This window comes from Plutella xylostella, chromosome 20, assembly GCF_932276165.1.
Source record: "Plutella xylostella chromosome 20, ilPluXylo3.1, whole genome shotgun sequence".
In the NCBI taxonomy this organism is placed as follows: Eukaryota; Metazoa; Arthropoda; class Insecta; order Lepidoptera; family Plutellidae; genus Plutella; species Plutella xylostella.
This window is the reverse complement of record NC_064000.1, coordinates 5,426,980-5,443,631: the sequence shown is the minus strand read 5'-3', so window position 1 is coordinate 5,443,631 and position 16,652 is coordinate 5,426,980. Positions and strand designations below refer to the sequence as shown.

The window sequence follows — 16,652 nt, the reverse complement described above, 5'->3', positions numbered from 1 at the left end:
CTGTCACTGTCGAAATGTAAGGCAAATTTGTCAGTTCCAAAAATTACATTTATTCTTTCCATATGTTTGTGTAGATTCGAAAATAGTATCGAATCCTGTGATCGCTGCACTGAAGGCAGCTTTCAATGTACCCGCCGTAGTACGTACATAGATAATAAGTATAGAACTAGATCCGGTGTTTTTTTTCATGAGTGGGTTACATAATGAAAGCTTTAAGTACCTCATCAACTGACATAGAAATGCTGAAATGCTCTGTAAAATTGGAAATGAAATGGAAAATGCACTGTAAAAATCCAATCTGTATAGTTACAAGAAATTCGAAACTTATAACATCCATCTGTCTACTGAGTACTTAAAAGTATGAGATGTGCATGAACGTTAACCGAATTACTTTTAAAGTTAACGTTTAAAGCTTACTACGGCTGAAGTACCTAACCACCTGACTAAGCAAATAGAATAACCAATAAAAAAATACTTGGTTAGATACTTATAATTATGAACGTCGTTCATTTTAGAGGTCCTAAAGTAAAGTAAAAATGTTTATTTCCTTTAAAAATATACAAGAGATGGTGATGTACTGACCCCCACACTAGGCAATGCCTGTCCCGTGGAGGATAGAGATAATAATTAACCCATTTAAATATATACAAAATCTATGAAAAAAAAATATTTAAAAGCTTGCAGCTTTATAATCGATTTCATATGAAAATTTGATGAAATACCTACTCGCTGAATACAGTATTTCTTGTTTTTGTTGTGATGTCACATAATATAGTTACGGATCTTCTGTAGGTTCACTGGTTAAATAAGTCCCACTTTTGTACAAGCCGAGTACAAATATCTTACGACCGGGAATCGAGCCCAGGACCTTCGGCTTAGCAGACAGGGTCACTAACCACTACACCAGTCGGTCGTCCTGGTCAGTATGGTACGAATATAAACTACCTAGTATGAATATAAAGAAAACATTCTCGAACATCGAACACACCAGACAACAAAGTGCACTACCCCCAGATCCAGAGACAAGGCAAATTAAAATGGCGGCAATTAAAGAATCAAGATGGACGATTAGCAAACAAGCTTGTCATATCGTCCTCGTATCTTGTTGTATCACATACGTAAAAGAAAGTAAGAGTGTGACAATTTCATGGTTTGTGACGAACGCATCACGTATGAACTTGGAAAATTATACGCAGGTCTCGACTTGGAGTATGGTACGCAGAAAAATATCTGGGTTCGGTTTCTGGACGGATAAGGTTCTTCTGAAGTTTGCTTTAAGATAGTATGTCAGTGGTAGAAGATCTGTTTCACAATCCAGCTAAATTGTGGTTCCAAGTTTGATTAGAACATCAAAGGCTGACCACCTGATGTCTGAAAAGTGAAATGATCCATGCTTTCGGATGCATGTAAATCAGTCCTGCGCCTAAACTACCTTTGTAAAATATAGCATCAGTCCTATGACAGCTGTCAAATCCATATATTTTATTGTCATTTGTTATTTTTAAGGGAAACAGAACTTTATTTCTCAGATATATTATACCTAAGGATCTTGCAATCTAACGTCATAGGACTCATGTTATTTTACAAAGTATAGCTGTCTCCATTTGTGTCGATCGTCCATTGGATTGCGAGAAATATGGAAAATAAACAAATGATGCACAATAATGTCATAGGAGCTCCATCATCAAGAAAATATTAGATCAGACGCAAAATACATTATGTAATAAATATAAATAAGTACTTACTCTATTATGAGGTATTACAAAGAAATAGGTATAATATAACAACTATAATTATGGTTCATAAGTGACTGTTGATATAATTAGGGTGATATACCTTAGCTTTTGATCTTATTTGGGTACCTAGTTGTTTGTAATATCCACAGGGAAGTGGAGCTCACTTCGACCTCCTTACAGAAGATAATTAGATAGATAGAATATTCTTTATTTGCACACACACATGAAATAATTAATAGATATTTAGCCCCGAATTCATAGAACGAACGTGTGAGACAGAAAGTCAAAATTCGAGTAGGTACCGGATGACGCTTACAAGTATCGTGTAAACTTTCTGTTAAGTTATTATCTATAAATTCTGAGGAGGAGCTTTGATAGATTTTTTATTAGCGACCAAACGGAGCATCATCATCATCACCCACTGATTAAATATTTATTGACATGGCTTCACTTTAAGGTTAGGTTACCGGTACAGGTACCGATAATGCGAAAGCGCACACATACAATTACATAATCAGGTTACCGGTACAGGTAGATACGGGGAACCCGATTCTCTATGTAAGCACCCTTACGTATCACCTGTAACCCACTTATTACACTAGCGAGCAATGCAGAAGCTCGTGAGTGCAAATTATTTATACTTAGGTAGGTAGGTCCTGTGCACCTAGGGCAGTCAGAGACTGACAACTAGTCTGATTGGCTAGTTAATCATTTATCCACGGTGTTTTTCTTAGCGGTTCAGTGAAAAACGCTTAGAGCTGGTACCTATATGGTGGGGAATTCAGCTTTCAGAATTCCCCAATTCGGTAAATTTCAGATTGGTTTTTGCGAATCCAAACCTTGGCATTTGTCAACGCTGTTGGTTCGTCACCGTGGTGACAGGATTAGCTAGTCACAGCGTCAGTCGCTGACTGCCCAGGATGTACCCGACGAATATAAAAACAGTTGATGCGTCACTCGGGGATTTCGTTTATACAGTCTATGGAATACTCGTCCAAAACGCTAATTTTTCTTCTTTTTCTGCAAACCGTAGGGTGAGCTGGAGCATGCTCGACGGATCTCGCCGAAATTGCTCCAACAATTTAATACTTTCCATATTGTGTTCAGAAACCGTGATCTTACGACACTGCAAGCTTAGGGACGTGCGTTCGGTAATTCGATTACCTAACCACCAGCATAGGTTTTATTTGGCAATTTTTTGGGTATGACATAACATGGTCTCCGCATGGGTATAGGTCCTACAATGCTAAATGGCGTTGGCACTTGTTTCTGTTGCATAGTTAGCGTTTCAGGACTTGATTTGATTAACTCTACTTAGGTAGTAGGTAGGTACTAAGGTACTATACACAAGGGATAGTTTTTCTTGGTATTTTATTCGTTTGTGCCGTGACGTAATGTGGACGGATTGAACAAGTGAACTCTATTACATAGATTCTAATATCGTAACAGATGAACGAGATAATAAAATAAGTAGATATACTTATATGTATACCACTAAAACTACCCATTAACCCATAATTATAATTATGTCCAGAGGTGTTAACTACCAACTTATTTCACTTTGCATATTTGCACTTAAAATTGGATTCTTAAACATATCCCAAAGTAAAACATTTTCGTGATAAAACTAGTTCTGGGCATATTTCACACGTAGTACCTACTTATACTAGTTAGTACTACCTACCTACCTAGCTAACTACCCGAACGCAACGAAGTGGGCATCAATTTCACACGCATCTGGCTTTAAAACCCCCCATCTAATTCAAATAGTAGATAAGCAACTTACAATTTGCAGGAAGACGAGTCGCCACGGAAGGCAATATCCGGTATCCGTTAACCCCTTTTTATTTAAATTATATTCAAAACTTCAATTTTAACACGCTTCATTTCGTCATTCCGTCGCGCCATTTTGAATTTTTATTGCCCCATCAAGTTGAGGGTGGTCGAGAGGCAATAGTTTTTTTTTCTATTAAGAGTCTAGCTGGGCTACCACAAAAAACTTTAAAAACTGTTTAGCAAGTGTTTAAAACAGAATTTAACAGATTTCGTAGGCGTTTGACAGCGCTAAACATCTGTTAAATACTATCTAAGTTTTTGTGGTAAGGCCCTAGGTATCCATAATGATCCAGGATAAGCTTTTTGGTAGAGACATGTAGAGATCCTCACCTTTTTACATAATTCTAGTCAACTGGATGGTGCAGCGGTTAGTAGGGCACTGACTGACGAAGAAAAGATTCGATTCCCGGTCGGGGCACACAGTTATTATTTGTTTAGATACCTAGATAGTACTTAGGTACTCTTTATTTGTATGGCTTATAGCGATCTCTTCAAGACTACCTTTGGATGGATGGACTAAGGCCCGGGTCTCCTATTTACGCCGTAGGTGGTGTCAAGCGTCACGCCGTAGGCCGTGTCACGATGCTCACTATAGAAATGTACTGATGCGGTCTCCCTCACACGCCGACGTTGGCGCGTAGACGTAGTGAGCATCGTGACGCGGCCTACGGCGAGACGCTGGACGCCACCTACGGCGCGTAATAGGAGACCCGGGCCTAAAAGAGACATAACGACGCGTCGCATTCAGTATTGTTTGTATAGAAATTCACACATCACACAAGTGCGTCTACTTCATTGCCATAAAATGTCCTTATCATATTTATGAAAATCTATTTGGTCAGATACTTCTCGTTAGAGAAGCACTTAATTATGTTCCTTGATCCGATACGATGAGGTGGACGCTTAGCTATATTTATGGCGCTAGTAAAACCTTCATTACAAGCGCTGTGCATTTTTTTATTGCAGTGCTCTTGTATGAAGGTTTTACTAGCGCCATCTATGATTTAGTTCTTTTTATTTAAGAGTTGATGCTTTTGCATCGTTGATGTAAATGTTGTAATTACTACTAATTACCTATTGACCGTATACAAGGAAGCGGCTATAAATAAAACAAATTATTGTTGTTTAAATAGTAATAAATACTTTAATTTAAATATGATTCTTCTTAAAATCTATATTCAGATTTAGTAAATTTATAACATTTTTCGTTTTATCAAACGTCTATACTTATCATGATTTTTATAATTAATAACGTTATATATAAATCAATTTTGATCAATGTTAAAGAAATATTGGTAATGTTGTAAGTATGAAGTAAATGAAAACCATACATTTTATGTCATTTTGCCTAAATTTTTGGATCATGGTTTTATCAAGAACATAATCTTAATTTAGTCCAGAAAATAATATAATTATACAAAATAATAGTTTTGTGCGTCTTATATGATTTCTTATAGTCATTCGTAAGTATAATCTAAGTTTAAGTTAAGGGCCTGTTTCACAATGTCTGGATAATGGGTAGGCATAATACCTGTGTTATAAAAGACATGCTATCACTCTCTGTAATTATATTTTAGACAGTGACAGCACGTCTTTAATCCCACGGGTAGCCATTATCCAGACCCATTATGAAACAGGCCCTTACAGTTTCTATGCACCTGTCACCTGAATTTGTGAAGAGAATACTGTTCATAAACATGTTTATTTGTAATAAAATTGTGTAAATTTAAATAAAACAATCATAAACAAAAAATGTTATGTGTAAAAAAAACGTTCATTATAATCTACCGTTATATTTTTGCGTTAAATCACGTTTAAATACTAGAAAGAGTCATAATTTTGTTTTTTTGACACTATCATTAAACCCAGTAGGTAACATCGTATCTGTTTTATAAATATGTTAATCATAAATATTTTTGTATACATAAAATGCAATAGTAGGATTAATATGCACCTTATTTCTAGGTAATTCACAACTTTCATCAACTACTAAATTCAACCATTTTAATGATATATAAACCAATATAAATATGGCTTCCACGAAATGAAATAATAAAGTGTTGTCTAGTCACCATTTAAAAAAAATATAATAGGTTTAAAATGCGAAACTTAACTTTAAATATATCCTGTAAGTATCCCTTTAATTTATTACCTAAATCACCGTTTTCAATGTCCAACCTCTATGTGTGCCTTCCTCTAGATTTTCTCTAACTATAAGGCTGCGTTTCCACTAGGCAAACTGTTTGTCTGTAACTCTGCAAATTGCGTAGAAGAGTGCAAAAATTGGCATACTAAATCGATACGCCGTGAACTCAGCGGCTGCAAACACTTTACGTACTGGATATGCAGCCTAAAATGTCAAAGAGATGCAACCTTCTCAAAGGCCTACCGCGCACTCGCAATAATATTGTCAATAATTCCCATATTGACCACATTACTGTATGTTTACGGACCGTAATGTGGTATTGATCAATTAATCCCTATTTTCCTTTCTTATTGCATATTATTGTCAATTAATTTTGCCGATATTTTTGCATGTATACGGTTGACCGTAGGCCACACATATCAGCCCCGTAAAATGTTATTGCGCCGTTCTGTTTTTCGACAGCTCGCGCGTCATATTACGTCAAAAAACATTATGTTATCACTACTTTTCACTTTCAGAAGTGTCTACCCGGGTTCGTTATCGTCGTAGATAAACGCAACTATATCGCGATTCTCCATAAATACGGCGCAGTGATTGGTGGAGGGCGCATTAAACTAGTTTATCCTATTAGTTCCAGCGCAATAGCAATTCACAGGGCTTATATTCTGGACATTGAACACCCCAACCCAAAAAAGGTCCTTTCTAGCTAACAACAACCTCCCTACCAGCCAGCGTGGCCTTACACACGTAGCCCTTCAACGCCAGCACTCCCCTGCACTTGATGTGGACTTGGTAGCGAGCGCACCAGTCCAGAGCGTTGCAGGACACGCCGCCGTCGCTCAGCGTCTTCACTGCTGCTATGGAGAGTAGATCTGTGGGAGATTTAGGTTGGATTATGGTTGTAGAAGATGGGAAATAAAGGATGATGGGCACAAATGCATGGGAGCTAGTCCTGGCACCAAATGGGCGTTGTGGTCCGTATTTCCAATGAAGATGAGATAATGAAAAAAATACTATGACGACTAATCTGTGTAAGTTGTCCATGTTGAAATATATTATTTAGATAGAGGAGTTGTCAAATAGAAATGGCGAAAGAGCAATTTATCAACATGTGTATGGTATGGTTAGTCTTCCTTGGGAGAGGCTGATGTTCAGTGTAGACGGACAGCTATGGACTGGATGGCTACAGTTAGCTGATGGTGATATTTTTCTCGCATACCCGGGGGATCGATGTGTATGTCGTTTTCCTTACAAAACGCGTACAGAACTATGTATAGCTATTTCTCCTTCTCTTACCCTCTACATTCATCTCACGCTCTTACCCGGGGGGTCTATACGAGTGAGAAGCTTTGTAGCTTTACATCCTCCCTGCCTATATAATTATCTATTTCTCTTACCCGGGGGATCAATATGAGTCAACAACTGCACGTCATTCTCCTTACAGAACGCGTGTAACGCGGGCGGGACGACGCAACAAGCCGCGAGGTTGGTCTGCGCGATGGCGGGCCGCACGCGCGCCCAGCCGTGCAGCTTCATCAGTCATATATATGCTAAATGCTATATATGACTAAAATCGGCATCTAGAACTATAGCTATTTCTTTTTCTATTACATACATTCATCTCTCGTTGATCTGAGCTAGCTTATACCACTATATCACTAAATTAGGCGTCTAGAACTATAGCTATTTCTCCTTCTATTACCCTCTACATTCATCTCTCGTTGATCTGAGCTAGCTTATACCACTATATCACTAAATTCGGCATCTAGAACTAGCTATTTCTCCTTCTCTTACCCTCTACATTCATATCTCTCTCTTCCCCGGGGGGTCGATACGAGTGAGTAACTTTGTAGCTTTACATCCTTCGTGCCTATATATGTATTTCTCTTACCCGGCGGGTCAATATGCGTCAGCAACTGCACATCATTCTCCTTACAGAACGCGTGCAACGCGGGCGGGACGACGCAACAAGCCGCCAGGTTGATCTGAGCTAGCTTATACCACTATAGTCCTATGATTACAGAACTACATCCATCTCTCTCTTTCTATTACCCGAGGGGGGTTCGATATGAGTCTATAACTACATCTATCTCTCTCTTACCTGGCGGGTCGATATGCGTCAGCAACTGCACGTCATTCTCCTTACAGAACGCGTGTAACGCGGGCGGTACGACGCAACAAGCCGCGAGGTTGATCTGAGCTATGGCGGGCCGCACGCGCGCCCAGCCGTGCAGCTTCATGAGGCAACTGCCGCCCACGTCCGCTATGCCTAGTTGGAGGACTCGACCTGGGGATATGAGGAGTGATAGGATAAATGATTTATAATGTAACAGGTAAACCCCTAATCATTACCATATTTTATAGGGTATGTTAAGATACAGCATTAGCTTTCACATACTTCTTGAATGTACAACACAATAAAATAATGTGAAACAACCCTCCATGTCTACTCCCTCCATCCATTCACTTGCAAACAAAAACTCCCGAGGCCTTTACGAGAATTCCTAAAAACCTTATAGCCGCAGTACCAATGGGTAACTGATGTTAAAAACCCCGGCAGTGAGGTGTCCGAAACTTGCTTGTAAGTATTTCCGTTTGTATAGAAAACACGCACAATCCAAAACACAAAAATACTACGTGCGTCCATGCGTTCATACAATTCACTCCACACGCAGTTTGATGCGGAGCAGTGTGAGAACATCTTTTGAAAGATTACACCGAATTTACGACAGACAAAATTCCTTGTGTCTGTACCCACTACCGACGATACTGACATAGTTTCTAAATTATTGCGGACAAGTTGTGTAAAATAAATATCATACCATCTTTAACATAGTCCTCTAGCACGGCCCACAACACCTTGATCCCGGGCAGGATCTTCTCGCACTTCTGCAGGTCCGCCTCGTTCTCAGACTCAGACTCTGACGTGGTTGTTGTGCGCACTGGAATATTGTTATTTGATATTTAATTTTATTAAGTATAGACTCTTTTTTATGCGAGTAAATCTACCTAAGCATGAACTTATAATACCCGACAACTCAGCTGGTCACAGGGCTGCAATACTCAAGGTCTGCTTTATTTAATGTTCCCATGTGTGAAAATAACAACGTAGCTGATTTGATTTGATTTGACCAGTTCTTACTCAATAAATCAATCATGAGCCAATTTCAGTATTTTCCATAGAACAACGCGGACTCGGGTGTACCCTTCGGGAAGCGTCATAGCGATCATTCTTGATACAAAAAAGTCTGCCAATTTTTGCGGGGGGAAATTTTACCGTTTACCATGATTATGTCTCATGGGACATATCATTATGAGTTTTAATTCCCAGCAATAAGGGTTACGTGAAGTGACATTTAATAATGAACACAGTGTCTTCATTTTTCTTGCCAATGGATGTAACAATTATCGATAAGTGTTATCGATGAATTCGAGAACATGGGTTAGAAATACTAATTTCAAATTAATTAGGTATAGTTAAATTTAATTAGGAATGATTAATAAACGAAGTCACCCGCTTTTCGCTGTACATTTATACTCACGTGATAGGTCGCGAGCCGTATCGCCGTTTTTGAATGAGTACAATGCACTGAAGTTGTCGAGTAAGTGGGCAACCCGACGGTCAGATGCTTTCAAGCCGCCCCTTCGGGCGGCCTCTGACTAGGCTTAACGACTGCTGCCGAAGCAGCAACCGAGACCCACGGATAAACGTCCCGTCCGAAGCACGGAAGCGTCCAGAAAAGAACCATTTGAAATCGGTAACTCATGCTGTACCTACCAATGGCTGACCGTGTCAGTTGTTGCTTAACCTCAGTGATCAGTTACGATTACTGAAGCCAATTCGACTACGGACGCTTCCCAACTATGACCTTTTTTGTCGATTAATACATATCTACATACCGGTACAACACTATTGATTTTTTTTTACATTGGTTGCTAGGAAACAGCTAATAACAATAAACCATGACCAAATCTGTGATCAAATCCGGAATCCGGATATTCTATGAATTGAAGCTGTCATTTTAGTATGTAAACAAATCATTTTCTATGAAACGAACGCTTTGCCAACTAGATTGAGTCTAGTGAAAATTGAGACTGCAACTAGTTTTTATAAATCGGTGGGCCTTTCTGGCCTACCACCCCGCCAGAGGGGAACGTCTGCCTATTTCGTCTCCAGACCATTCATACTCAATGGTATTTTCTACTGTAGTCATTTGTTTTCAATTGTTTATTAACTACAGCAATACCTACACGCATCAGCCTCACCGTTGGACACGGAGATGGGCGACGCCTTGGTGCTGTAACTGGCCCGCTCCTTGCCCTCCGCCGCCGCCGCCGCGGTGCCCAGAGACGGCGGGTTGTACGCTAGCGTCACGTTGTCGATGTAGTCTGTGTGCAGCGCCGTGAACACTGGAAGTAGAAAGACAATTCTATATTGCACACACAGAAATTACATAAGGAAATGCACAATATGTATAGACGGTACAATGGTCGGCCTTATTACTAAGAGTAATATATGTATAAGTAATTATAAGTTTTTATTAAACAGAACGAGTTAATCAAATGTACAACGCCATTATTTTTATTTGTGATAAATACATAGGTACTAGGAATAGTGTAATTTACATAAGTAAACAAGATCGAGGTAAGTATTGATTATACATATACAGGAAATTGTTTACCTATTAAACATATTGTCATAACAGGTTTTAAGTAGTACCTAATGATAAATAACTACAGCTCTATACAATATCTTATCTGATAACAACTATCTAGTATTCTCTGATTAACATCTGATTCCAAAATGCATACATCTTTTGCCTTTTGAGTCTTAGAAGGTACTCAGAATAGTCACATACTGATTCCAGCATAAAAGTAAAGTATGTACTTACTAAGCTTATAGGAAGATATAATTCCTTTAATAGTCTACCTATGTAAGCTTAGTAAGTACTAACTATCTACAATTTAATAATTCATGCATTACGCGTTAAACATGTCAAAGATGTTTAGCTCCGTGAACATCACCGTTGTATGTAAACTGTAGACTACTACGTTGTGTTAAACAGTCGCTGAGTAGTTATATCAACAGACCGCTGTGTTTGTTACACATTCCTGAGTAGTGTTGCCGAAACATCGATAGTTTTGCAGTAGATTACACATAGGTATACATATTTTCGTATTGTATAATATTTATATTATATATTGCACAAACTATCGATAGTATCGTTAGTTGATTGTTTGCCAGCGTCGATCCTTCATAGTCGATAAAAAGTCCATAGTGGCCTATTGAGCATTCGATGCCCGGACTCGATAATAATCTGTAATGTAAATACTTATACTAGACTTTGTACTCAATGTTGTAGTCATTTATTAGTTGCCTTGAACCGTTTACTAATTAGTGCAAAAATATAATTGTATGATGTACGTAAGCCGATCAATTCTTTGCAGTGGTCCACTAAATATAATCACTGCTTGAATATCAAGCATAAAAGCAGTGTTTTAACTTCACAGCAAGGGAATAAAGAGATAGAATTAATCAGATTACAAAAAACCGGGCACATAGTGATAATACTTTATGAAATCAAGTTTAGTAAATATCTTATCAGAAACCACCGACAATCACAAAATGAATGGTTACTGTGTGATAGTGAAGTGATTTGATCCTTATCGTAAGCTATTTTAAGATTCACGATCGCAACGGCGCGGCGTTGTTGTTTTTTGTCATGTCATATCAATTCTATAACAATAATTCTAATATAAATATTCTATAATTTTGTAACATTCTTTATTATTAGGCTTAAGTTACTATTTCATAATAATATATTGAAATATTTTTTCATGAATAAAAAAAAACATTCTATAAAATATTGATAATAATAACGCAAACGTAATAAAAAATTCGGCCGTTTTGAAATTTTTAGGGGAAATCGATTTCGATGACACATATTCATACCAGACAGATACCTACACCGCCAAAGTTATAATTATATCACTACTCATTTTGACCGCACATAAATTTCAAGCTATTGAAAAATGCTGACAGATACCTATTTAAAATTGATAATAAAACATATTCATATTACGTCAATGTTATGCATGAGTCGAGCATGTAAAAGATTATTGTAAAAGTAATGATAATATTTCAGGTTCATTGTACTTTTAAAACCCTGATGGACGATGTAGCTAAACATTGCTAATTTCGTTGCCAAGACGATGGATTTTATCAGTGATCGGGAAAGCATATTGCACATTAATTATCAAATTTTGCATTTTCTTTCGTGATATTTATATTACTTTAAAAAAAATGTATACCGCTCGAAACTAATCAGGCCTGCCAAGTGAGCAGAATACCTACGGCAAAAACTCTCCCAAGAGACTCCCAGAGCAAGTCTATATCCTGCTGTGGACGGGTGGTGTGTTTGTTTGTGTATACGATAAAGCGTAAAATCTCACCATTCTCCAAGCACTCATTCAGCGCCTGCGTGCTATCCTCATTGATGAAGATCTTCACTCCAATCTTCAGGTTCTTCCGTTCCTCTTCAGCCATCTTGTTCTGCACGTCATCGTGGGGCCGCGTGATGTTGACTACGGTGGCTGATGGTTGAGGAGTTGTCACCACGAAGTCTGTCACCTGGGTACAAATATCAATGTCTTGAACTCGTAGAGGTCGATAGAACATAGAATAAAGGCTTCGTCAAACAGAAAGCGTTACTAGCGGTACGCAACGCTATCGCTGGTGCTCTGTATGGCGGTATTTTACCGTAGTAGCACAAATCATTTTAGCGTCAAAGCGCGGCGTCAAGTTAGCGCTCTGAGGCCCGGGTCTCCTATTTACTCCGTAGGTCGCGTCAAGTGTCACCGCCGTAGGCCGCGTCACGATGCTCACTACATCTACGCGCCAACGTCGGCGTGTGAGGGAGACCGCATCAGTACATTTCTATAGTAAGCATCGTGACGCGGCGTACGGCGTGACGCTGAACGCGACCTGCGGCGTAAATAGGAGACCAAGGCCTGACGCGCGCTAGTAACGCATTCTGTTTAACGAAGCCTTGAGCATGAAAAGAGCATTATCGAGCGAAATGTTTCCGCATTCTCCACAATTTATTATTTATTTTATTTATTAACAAACACATTTAAGTACATATTTAATAATATCCGGGTTCGATTCCCGGCTGGGGCAGATATTTGTTTAAACGCAGATATTTGTTCACAGGTCTTGGATGTGCCCGTAAAATGGCAATAGGCCCGCCCCCTATTACATTGGGACTGACATAACACTCTGGCGAAAAGTGGGTGCAGCAATGCACCTCTGCCTACCCCGCAAGGGAGTACATTAGTACAAGGCGTGAGTGTGTGTGTGTGTGTGTGTGTGTGTGTTAATAATATCCAACCCCACATAAGCCTTCAAAGGTTTGTGTGTGTTGCGATTTTAATCTACCATACAAGTTACTTGACGAGGGGGTTGGATGTACACCAACATAGGTGTTTGCGGCTCGCGGCTCGGCATCGAACCCAGGACTCTACATGTACTATGAGCGCTAGTAAATTTACCACTGATGGACGTAGGTGTCTCCCAAATGACGCCACTGGATGCTATCTACTATCGCTTTCCTATAGCACCCTTGAGTTTCCACGGGAAATCTTTTTAGGTGAAGCGAAGTTCGCGGGCATCAGCTAGTAATTTAATACGAACCTGGTGGTTGGTGGCGCCATTCTGCAGCGGCTGCGGATTGGCTGACGGGTGCTCGTTGCTCCACTCCGATAGGGTGAGCTTGATGCTCTCTGAAAGCTGAACAATAGTTGGTTTAGTTTATTAATTAGTGGTCTTCCAAACATCGTATTTTATAAGGCCGTCATATTTTGATCTTCACGCCATTATTTTAGGGTCTTAAAGCAATTAAATATAGTCATCATCAGCCCATAATAGTCCATGGATAGGCCTCTCCCAAGATGTCCTCGTTGTTCCTCATAGTTCAAGGTCAAAATACTCTGTCTTTGGTCTTCTAATTTCACTTGCATTAAACTGTCCAGGCTGTCCAAGGTCTTTGATCGCATGGGCCAGCCTGTTTACCATGAAACCATAGTCTCCACTCAAGAACTCTCTCTCTCTCTCTCTCTCTACTTCAATGACTATGGAATCAGTAATAAGGTGACGAGTAAATTGTCTGGTTGTTGTATCTAAACACAAAAATAATATAGCTATACAAGTACTTTGTATGTACATTATGTGGATTTAAAATTAAGTACCTTACTCTTTTACTACTATGGTAATCATAGATAGGTACCTACTTGTCATTGCTATCACAATTATCATTACATAGTAAACAATGCATAATAGAAGGTACTTAATACTAATAGATAGTTCAGAAAACCTAATCATGATAAACACAAATTAAAGATGAGCTCACAAATTATGATTCATATCAACAACTCGGCAATTTGTCTTAAAAAAATATGCTAGTCATTGTATAAGTTAGGTAGGTATTTCTTCATTATCAGAGTAACTAATCAGTCTGATCATCATAGTGACAAGGCAGGGTGGTCAGCAGATCAAATTGTGCATTATCATGATCTTGAAATGACACCTTAAATTGTTTATTCATTTCCATGGACAAACCAAAAAAAGACAACTTTTGGGATTAATAGGTGTATTAATAGTTTATTTTGGTATATACCAATCTACTATAAAATAACCTTTAGTACCATAATTAATTGTAATCATACTTCTTGTTTTTATTGCATCAGAGTGTAAAACTAGCAAACTGAATACTCAGAGAGTACTAAGTACAGTCAGCTGCATAAGTAGCTGTACCTTTTTGTACCTGGTCAAACTCACAAACTACCTATTCAATCATTGACGTATGTAGTCAGTTTGACAAGGTACAAAAGTGTATAGCTACTTATGCAGCTGACCGTACCTTACAGCAAACTAAACCAAATCCAAACAAAAAATACCTAACAAGTCATAATATTCATAACTAAACTTCCTTGTTTGACCAATACCTACCTATGTTTTTACCACTCAATGTAATATAAACTATAGTAATATGAACATGGGGCATGACATGGCACTACTTTTGAGATAATTAATTATGAATGAACATTGAAAATAGCTTTTTGCTATTGGAGTGTTATTTATCTAGCTTATTTGGCCTTGAAAGTACCAAAGTGAGGTAGACTTATTAGAATTTATTTAAGTGTTACAACAATGTTCATAAAATACTAATGGCTATATTTAGCCACCATGTGTCAAAAAAGAAAAAAAGCTGGATAAGCGCTTTTCAGCACTGGTCCGGCAATAGTATGAAACTGACAGATTGGTGCAGTACCTAAACAGCTTTTTGTATAGGGGGTTAGGTTTTTTTAATATATAGGCAAATGTGTTTAACACATATTTTAGATACAATCTTTTCAGGCAGAAGAAAGCCTCCTCAAAGTGACATATCAACTGCACCTTGCCCATCAGCTCTACTTTGTCATCAACATGTGACACATTACTGCTTGGTGCTACAATGTTTACATTTCATCATCATCATCATCATCATCAGCCTGCAACCATCCACTAATGTTGTACATAGCCTCTGCCAATGTGACCATAGATAGCTATGTGGTTTTATGGGTATATGATGAAATCTATTTTGAAAATACACACTTTATAAGTAGCAAACAGAAAGAAACTAACCTCTTCAGTAGCATTTTGTCCCGCCTTCTTCTTGATATCAATTAAGTTGAGGACATTGCCCGTGTTTATCGTCACCTTCGACGCAGTTCTCAACATCGTGACCGACGGGGGGGAAAAGAGATCACAAGAAAACCTTCCAAATAGCGTACAAGGTTACCGGCGTATCGGAACTCAAATATAATAATAAATCACAATATTTAATACTTTATGCAGAGCTCGCGACAAGCAGCCGCTCTCGGCAGGCTACTCTAGAACACTGAAGTGGCCTTGCACCATGTCGATAGAGATATAAACTTAGCGATGTTATCAGAACTCGCGTGATAGTGACATTTATCTAGGGTTGAAATATTATGAAATACAGTCTACTATTCAGGTTTAAAAGTTTGCTTTTGCGTTCAGACGGGTATTTAGGTGGAGAGTTCTTAATTTACATGGATGGATTTTATGAAAATTATGATAGAACTGAAAATACTGAAATTTTGAAGAGTTTTTCCAAGTTTGTATGATTTTTTATCTGTCTTCTATTTCTATTCTGCTTTTCTGTCAGCTGTCAAGTGATGGCAGAAAGTACCTTCACAGAAGATTTATTAGGGAGTAAGTTATTATTCTAAGGGGTTGATTCTCCCCTTCAAAGCCCTTATTACATTGGACTAAGGATGGATTTTCTTTATTCTCGATTTATACCGATTCTCCTCCTCCTGGCCCTGCCGGTTTTGTTCGTCCGAGTTTTTGACTCTTCAAGACACCTGGAAAAAAATAACTGTATACACAGGATGTTGCAAAAAGGGTATACTAAGCTGAAAGTCTGAAACCTACGTGTGCAGCCATATTTAAAGGCGATGATCCACAGGCGAGCAGACAAGCCGAAGGTATGTAGATCGTTGGCTCGTCGACTTGCGTTTGTGATCCATTAGCATACCAAACTGTCTACTCATCGGTGGAGAAGGCATGGAGTGCTTCCAGGCCGAGGGAGTTTGTTAACATAGAGCAGGCGAGCCGGTGAGTCTTCGCCTGATTTTTAACGAGCCAGCGGTTTTTCTCGCAAATTGATCACCGCAGATCTGATATAACAAGTTTTGTATGAAAATTGAGACGCGGCTGTCAGCACAGTGCACACTGTACCGTACAAACTATCGGACGTAAGTCAAACTTATCAGTCGTGTCCGTCAGCCGCGTCTGATATTGTGTCTCCACCATAAATTATTTATTATTATTATGGCAACCCAACTGTTTTTTTTTTTACATTTCATTC

General features: G+C 38.7%; 1 protein-coding gene across 1 annotated transcript; it reads right to left on the bottom strand.

Annotated features, from left to right (window-relative positions):
* Positions 1-5,459: 5,459 nt before the first annotated feature.
* Positions 5,460-15,893, bottom strand: LOC105384677 (glutamate--cysteine ligase regulatory subunit). The gene is made up of 7 exons (XM_038109592.2): positions 15,401-15,893; positions 13,412-13,507; positions 12,172-12,349; positions 9,985-10,128; positions 8,541-8,660; positions 7,820-8,005; positions 5,460-6,590 (listed from the first exon to the last, which is right to left on the bottom strand). Exons 1-7 carry the CDS (start codon positions 15,494-15,496, stop codon positions 6,421-6,423), a joined length of 990 nt encoding a protein of 329 aa, XP_037965520.2. The 5' UTR covers positions 15,497-15,893; the 3' UTR covers positions 5,460-6,420.
* Between the last annotated feature and the right edge of the window lie 759 nt (positions 15,894-16,652).

Excerpts from the sequence above, each read along its gene's own strand:
- LOC105384677 (XM_038109592.2), bottom strand. The coding sequence starts at position 15,496 with ATGTTGAGAACTGCGTCGAAGGTGACGATAAACACGGGCAATGTCCTC. Across the intron at positions 10,129-12,171 it reads GAATGAGTGCTTGGAGAATG|TGTTCACGGCGCTGCACACA; the intron begins GTGAGATTTTAC and ends TTCTACTTCCAG. Across the intron at positions 8,661-9,984 it reads GCCCATCTCCGTGTCCAACG|TGCGCACAACAACCACGTCA; the intron begins GTGAGGCTGATG and ends ACAATATTCCAG.